The sequence below is a fragment of the Amborella trichopoda genome, chromosome 5 (genome assembly GCF_054954075.1).
Source record: "Amborella trichopoda isolate Santa Cruz 75 chromosome 5, AtrichopodaSantaCruz75HAP2 v2.0, whole genome shotgun sequence".
In the NCBI taxonomy this organism is placed as follows: Eukaryota; Viridiplantae; Streptophyta; class Magnoliopsida; order Amborellales; family Amborellaceae; genus Amborella; species Amborella trichopoda.
In genome coordinates, this window is record NC_142340.1 from 16,841,111 (window position 1) to 16,848,722 (window position 7,612).

Genomic DNA, 7,612 nt, shown 5'->3' on the forward strand with positions numbered 1-7,612 from the left:
CTCTATTCACTCTTTCATGTAAAACTTTTGTTGGAGTGCCTCTAAGACCCCAAAGTTTTGGAGATGTAGCCTCTTGTACCTAGTGATCAACTTCAAAAAAGAAAAAGGGGGAAAAAGAAGGGGAAAAAGAAGCAAACACAGTCACTATGTAGTTAAAAAAAAATAGCATCCTAAGATCAATCTAGGTCATCCAATTTTGATGGTCAGACCTAGGTGTTCAGGAACTAAAAATTCAAATACTTTTTTTTGAAAATAATCATTTGGTATTTCTAAAATGGATCCCAAAATTTCAACTCGGAACAATCCTTTACCTACACCTTTTTTCGGCAAGAGTGCAAGTGTACAGTGTCCTCCCGTGGGAGCACACTATTCACATCCTAACCCTATCAATTAAATGGAAAGCTTTTATAAATGTACATGTAATTACCTCAAACCACACAAAGGAAATAAGGGCACAAGTGGGGGAAGGGCCACTTGCCCTGACACTTAAGAGAGGTGCTAGGACACTGTTTGAAAAATAATACCAAGCTGCGTGGATAAGTGAACTAAGAGAAACTCTTTTAAAAAATAGGAAATTATTTAAATACTTATAAGAGATGAACTAATAGCATTTGCCCCATATATTTTGATTTGATTTCAAAATTTCTCGTAAATCGACACGTGATAGTGAATTGGAATGGTTGCAATAGGGTAAAGTGTTAAATAACCCCACTTATGGATCTTTTTGACAAGTTTCCCTTTAAAAATTGACTAAAACTGTTTTGGGCAGTACTGATACAAGCATAAATACCCTTATTTTGGCCATGTTCGCTCCAGTTTTGCCCTTTTCTAGTTTTCCATAAAAAAATAATTGTGCCCAGATACTAATGGGCCACAACCTAGTTTTGAGAACATGGGAAGAAACACTCTTAACATATCATCAAAACCAATGTTTAAAACCCGGTAATTTCCCGTTTGGATTACTGATTTGGACAGGAATCGATCAAAGATAAAGTGGTTTTAAGATCATACACGCTCTTGTTTGGTTCCCTAAAACTCTCCCTTTCATATATGGGTGCCGTTTGTGTAGAGCTTAGGCTCTAAACAATTAAATTAGAGCCTACCTTCAAACAGTGTCAAGAAATGTGGTTTCAATATTGAAAATCTTCGTGATAGCTTTAAAATATATTTTCATATTTATCTAAAAAGTTTAAAGCGTTAAAAGTAGTATAGATCAACAAATCTATGAAAATCTTGAAAATTGATGGTCTAAAAATGCGTTACAGAAATACTCTATTTCTAAAACTTGCAGTCTATTTTTTTTTCATGTCCATACATCTTGATATCGAGACGATCAATTTGAATATATTTGGACATCAAAACAACCTCTTTTAATGAAATTTTTGATATAGATTCAAATTTGATTATTTAGAGCCTTGGCTCTACATAAACTTTTCCTTTTATATATATATATATATATATATATATATATATATATATATATATATATATTTAAATTTTTATTTTATTTTATTTTATTTATTTTTAACTTTTGCTACCCAATCACTCATCCAATGATTTAACACAGATGCATGGGTGAATAATCCCCCCCCCCCGCCATCATCCACGTCATAAGGACTCGAAAAGAAAAGCCCAACAAAATGGGGTGGTATGAGCCCAAAAGCCATCCGTACGGGCTGACGTATAAATGGGCTGATGCCAATTAATTAATGAACGCCCCAACCTATGAAATGCCCCCATTATTGGGCTTTGGAAATCCAATCTCAACGATCCACCCCATAAAGACACAAGAGTAGAGAGAGAAAGTGATGAGAGAGAATGAGGAGTCAAATAATTGGTGTGGACGAGTCAAAAGCAAAGCTGTTATTTGACAACTGTATGTACATATAAAAATTGTTCACGTGGGGGAGATCTCAGGTTCTTCAACTCATTCAAATTCAATTTGGATTCAATTCCACTCAAAATCCTTAGCCCTATGCTCCCACTTGTCCATTCGGACTGGTTGGTCCAGCCGTAGAAAAAGTAGGGCATGGGCCACAAACTGCAGCTTGAGGGCTGGGTTAGGGCCCGTGCTAGTCTATTTTGGCCATGCCGGCCCCATTGCCACCCTTATACACCTCTCTCTTTCTTTTTAATTGTTTTTTTTTTTTTTGAATGTTAACTGTAATTTCATTGAGTAAATGAAAAATTGTAAAACAGAGCAGCAAAAGAAAAAAAAATGGAGAGATGGGGAAAGGATGGAGGATTAGGATGAAGCTAGCTTCGTAAGAGTATCAACATCTCTATTTCTTTTTCAGTTAATTTGGTGAAATTGGACTTCTTTACTAAAGATGGCTAAAGTAATTTCGTCTATAATGGAGGTCTATTGCCAAGGATCATATGAGGTTGGGAGCACTACTTGCTAATATTAACGGAATCAGCCTCAATAATGATTCGATTGTGCCTTAAGTTCTGTCTGATTGATATCATAAAAGCTGCCCATTGTAGTTAAAAATAACATTCCTAGGAACGTTCCTTAGAATGCTATCAAAATGGCTTTCTGGACCTTACGCTCTACCATCAAAATTCAACTTGAGCCATCCCTCAAGGGGTATCGTTTTCTGAGTGTTCACTTTAGTTTTTTATTATTTCTGGGTAAAAACTCGACTCTTTGATTTTGTTGAAGTCCAATAGCAATTCCTACCAATATATGAGTCACTACTTCGTTCTACTTCAATATTCCACTTCCTTCCTCCACTCTCTCTCTCTCTCTCTCTATCTCTAGCACACGAAAATGGGCACTCTAGTTTAAAGAACCCAACTTCTTATCAATTAATTAGTAAAAGACTATGATAATGATGATTTTCTATTGTATTCAATTGACAATATGCCCTAAAAGTTGTTCGAGCCCCCCTGCTCAACTTGAATTGAACACCTAACAATTCGAGGACAATTCAATTTTAAACCGCCAAATCAAAACCATTCCCTGTCCATTAGCTGCTACTGTATCTTTTATAAGTTTCAATCAATGTTTCAAAATCCAACAGAGCGGTGGATTGTTCATCTCACATATCTATGTCCGACACTGAAACAACGATCTTCATCAGTCTGAATTAGTGATCTAAAACTATAAAAGAATATGTAATAAAAAGAAGAGGTCATGACAGGGGGATTTGAAAAAATATCAGCACAAATACATACAATTTGAAAAAATCTTGGATATAGTCTATTTCTTCTCTCTCCTATCTCTAACGTTGTGATCGGAGAGGATGTGACCTGCCAGGGTGCCCCCGAGAGTGGGGGTTCCCACGTGACCCTCCCACTCACATTCTCACTCTGTATCTATGTCAAATCAACATCTCACTCCTACTCTATAACCCCCCCCCCCCCGCCCTCAATCTTATTTTTATTTTTATTTTTATCCCATAGAGCTGAGGAGCTCAAGGCAAAGGTCTCGGGAGTAAACATGCAGCAAAATTAGGAAACAAACCTCTCTCACTGTTGACTTTATACAATCATTCATTAAGAAATGCTTTTCTTTTTATCCAGATAATGACGAATCCCAATCTTTACTTTTCGATTTTTTAAATTCTAAGTGAGGAATCCTCTTCACCAAGGCTGGCAACAGGCTCCTCACACTCGTAGAGCCCGGCCTGGCCTATAGCGGGAGATAGCCAAAAGAAAAATAAATAAAAAGTTAGATCAAACTCCAACATTGGCCCTAACTCGGTTTTTAGGGTACAGTTTGTGGTCCAAATCCTATTTTTTGATTTTTTGAGATCCGGCCTAAGCTTTCTTTTTCACCTGAATTTAAAAGCAGTTTTGAAAAATAATAATAATAAAGTGTAAAATGAGAGTATAGGGAGGAAAATAGGGTAAGAGTATTGAGTGAGATGCGTATGATTAGTGAATAATGAGAAAAAGTAGAAGTTAGGGCGGGTAGGGGGCCTAGGTTTTGTAGAGTTGAGGAAAAGGAGAGCCTCGTCTTTATTCGAGATTTGACTGCCTCCATATATCTCAACAATTGAGTCCTCGCTCCACTCTTCAATTTCATGCTCGCTCTCTCTCTCTCTCTCTCTCTCATTCATCCTCTCCTTGTCCATCCGCCCTCTAGGCATGGGCTCCGAAATGGTGGTGGAGAAGCCCAAAGTTGTGGTGGTGGGAGCCGGAATGGCTGGCCTCACTGCCGCCAATCATCTCCATCGCGCCGCCGGTTCTGCTGGGCTCCTCCACCTGACTGTCGTCGAAGGTGGCGCACGGATTGGTGGTCGGATCCGATCCACTGAATTTGAAGGCGAGCGCGTCGAGCTTGGAGCCACTTGGATCCATGGCATCGGCGGCAGCCCCATCTATGACATCGCCAAAAGGATTGGCTCCCTCTGTTCTGACCAGCCCTCGGAGAGAATGGATGGGTTCCCGGAAAACGCAGTGACCCTAGCTGAAGGGGGGCGTGCCCCAAATGTCTCCACCATCGACAGGATCGCCTCACTGTACCGCAATCTCATGGATTTTGCCAAAGGTAGGCCTCTGCTTGATGCCGATGCAGAGGCCCTCGCGAAGGAAGCGGCGCGTGGTGGAACCCGAGGCATTGGAGCCTTTCTGCGTCGAGGGCTCAGCCTCCATCGAGGTACAGTGGCAGTCGGCGGGGATGAGATGTTAGATGCATTGTTTGCGATGCACGAGTGCACTGAGAGAACATACACATCTGCAGATGACTTGGGTGAGCTCGACCTCGCGGCGGAGCGGGAGTACCGTGAGTTCCCAGACGAGGAGATAACCATAGCCAAAGGCTACCGGACTGTCATTGATCACCTCGCATCACAGCTGCCGCCGGGGTGCATCCAGCTCCAGAAGCAAGTGGTATGCATCGAGTGGTCGCGCAGCAGCCGGCATGGCATGCCGGTGACTGTTTACTTTGGGGATGGGAGCAGCATGGACGCCCACCATGTGATCGTCACGGTCTCGCTCGGGGTGCTCAAGGAGGCGGTGCAGGGAGGCATGTTCAGGCCTCCATTGCCGCCTTTCAAAGAGTCAGCCGTTTCGAAGCTCGGGTTCGGCGTAGTTAACAAGCTGTTCTTAAGGGTTGAGCCCTCTGCTTGTCTTGACTCACTGAAACCAGCTTTCCCTTTCCTGCAAATGGCTTTCATGCAAGGGTTGCAGACGGAAGACGAGGAGGTGCCATGGTGGATGAAAAAAACAGCCTCTCTTTGCCCCATTCACAAAACCTCTAGAAATGTTCTCGCGTGGTTTGCCGGCAAAGAAGCCATGGAATTAGAGTCCCTCTCGGACGAAGAAGTCATAAACGGGGTCTGCAAAACCCTCTCGAAGCTCGGTTTCGAGGTGAATTCCAACGCCAAAAGCTTCGAGATCAAGAGTGAATTCGGTCACTTGAGTGGAAAAATGGCGAAAGTGCTGAAGAGTGGGTGGGGTTCGGATCCTCTGTTCCGGGGATCGTACAGCTTCGTGAAGGTGGGCTCGAGCGGAGCAGAGATGGACGCCATGGCCGAGCCGTTGCCGAGGCCAGAGGAGAGCGATGAGAGGCCATTGCAGCTGCTCTTTGCAGGGGAGGCCACGCACAGGACGCACTACTCCACCACGCACGGTGCTTACTTCAGTGGCTTGAGGGAAGCAGACCGCCTCATCAAGCATTATGGCTGGGGCCTTCACCCACCACCCTCTTCTTAGGCCTCTCTCTCTCTCTTTACTTTCTCTCTCATAAACCATTTTTGCTGGTTTCTCTGCAATTTCTTTCTATTTTTGGCTTTCGTGTTCTTCTTGTTTACTTCAATCTTTAAAGCTTACAGCAAACCAAGGGTTAGAGGTCCCATGGCCCCGCTCTCTCTCACTCTCTCTCTCATTTTCTCTCACCACGTAGCCGTCTTTCTCTCTCTACTTTTATAATCTCTGTCGATACGTCTTTGTTGCTGTATAATCCAACTATGAGTGGACCCGGTCTTTTGTGGTGGCCCACTTTGTCGGGGGACCCACCGGTATTGCCTATTGAAGGAGGTGCAGTGATTCGTCTCATCACCGATGCTCTCTGTCCTATAATTACGTGGCCCACTCCGTATACTATGCTCCTTCCGGACCATTTACTCCCTTACGAAGGCTTTTTTTTTTTTTTTTTTTGCAATTTGAACTTTTGGAACTCCTTGGGAATCACTAGATGATTACTTAAATGAAAAAGTTCATATAAGGGTCAGGTTCTAAACAATCAAAGTACCGTGCCCTTAATAAATTCATTAGAAAAAGTTGCTCCGATACTGAAAAACCCTCAATTTGATCATCTCGACCCCAAGACGTATAGACATGAGAAAAAGTAGATTTCAAAGTCTTGAAAATAGTGTATGTGATGTATTATCTAGATCGTTAATTTTCAAGATTTTCAAATATTTATAGATCTACTTAATCTACATTATCTTTTAATATTTAAATTTTATAATGAGATATGAAAATAACTTTTGAGGCCATCCCAAAGAATTTTGATACTAAAACAGCATGTTTTGGCATTATTTGAAGGTACATCTTATTTTGATTGGTTAGAACCTGGTATTATGCAAACTACACCTTTATTTAAAAAATAAAACAAAATTTTAATTTTCTAACACTTAGGCCTTACCATGTGAAAATTAGATGGTCTCTATTCAATCTTTGTGGAATTTGTTTTTTTATTGAAGTTCATCTTTAGGTCGAAGAGGTCGCATCCGCAAATTTTGGGGTTCTAAAATTAATTTTAAGTAGGGTTTTACCCGAGGGAATAAATGTACATTCTACTCCAACTGGTGTAGAAGATTTTGTTAATGTTTAGTTAATCCCGGAATTGTTTGAACTCCGATTAAAACAAAATTATCAATGAGAAGTATAATGGAAAAAATACAATCAAGACACTTGTATAAAAAATGAGTGTTTTGAATTAAGAGTTTCTAGAAAATTTGTCATTAGATCTCACTAACTCATGCCTAATTTTGGTCTATCTTGCATGGGGAAGTAATTTCTTTTGAAATTTATCATTTCATTGACATGCTGTAGCAAACTTAACGTGGCCTTGCTCTAATAAGCTGGAGAGCAAGCAAAAGGTATGGAAGCCTTTGCCAAGTACGGATGGTGTTGATGGTTATAGCGGCTAGATAGGTAACTCTTATGAATTAGATATTGGTTTTTATTTCACGGACGTAGGTACCATTGTCAAATCACATGTATGTCTTATTGATTTTTCTCTCTCTCATCACTATTCTTGTTATTCCAAATTCTACATGGTATCAGAGTGGGCCGATCTAATAATAGAGATCCAAGCCCTTAGTCTTTAAATGGTGACTTTGAAAAAGAAGTTCATATGAGTCACCCTCCAGGCCACCCTAAAGAAAGGGAGAAAGTTCTTATATGCAAATTAAAGGAGGCCTTATATTGCCTTAAACGATCACGCCGTAGATTACATATGCCAAACTCTAAGCCTTGATGGGTGTTGGGTTTTTTAGAAGTTCAGTTAATTCTTTGACGCTCATAAAAATGAGAACTTCAGGAACATCAATTGTACTTATTCATGTTGATGACATTATCATTATAGGTGTTGATAAAGAAAAAATCAATAAGCTTAAAAATTATCTTCATAAGAAATTTGACATCAAGGATCTAG

At 40.6% G+C, this 7,612-nt stretch overlaps 1 protein-coding gene across 1 annotated transcript; it reads left to right on the plus strand.

Moving 5' to 3' along the window:
- Positions 1-4,018: 4,018 nt before the first annotated feature.
- On the plus strand, positions 4,019-5,787 carry PAO5 (polyamine oxidase 5). The gene has a single exon (XM_006858248.4). It carries the CDS (start codon positions 4,096-4,098, stop codon positions 5,662-5,664), a length of 1,569 nt encoding a protein of 522 aa, XP_006858310.1. The 5' UTR covers positions 4,019-4,095; the 3' UTR covers positions 5,665-5,787.
- Positions 5,788-7,612: the final 1,825 nt, after the last annotated feature.

Bases quoted from the DNA above. Each gene is read 5' to 3' on its own strand.
- PAO5 (XM_006858248.4), top strand. From the start codon at position 4,096: ATGGGCTCCGAAATGGTGGTGGAGAAGCCCAAAGTTGTGGTGGTGGGA.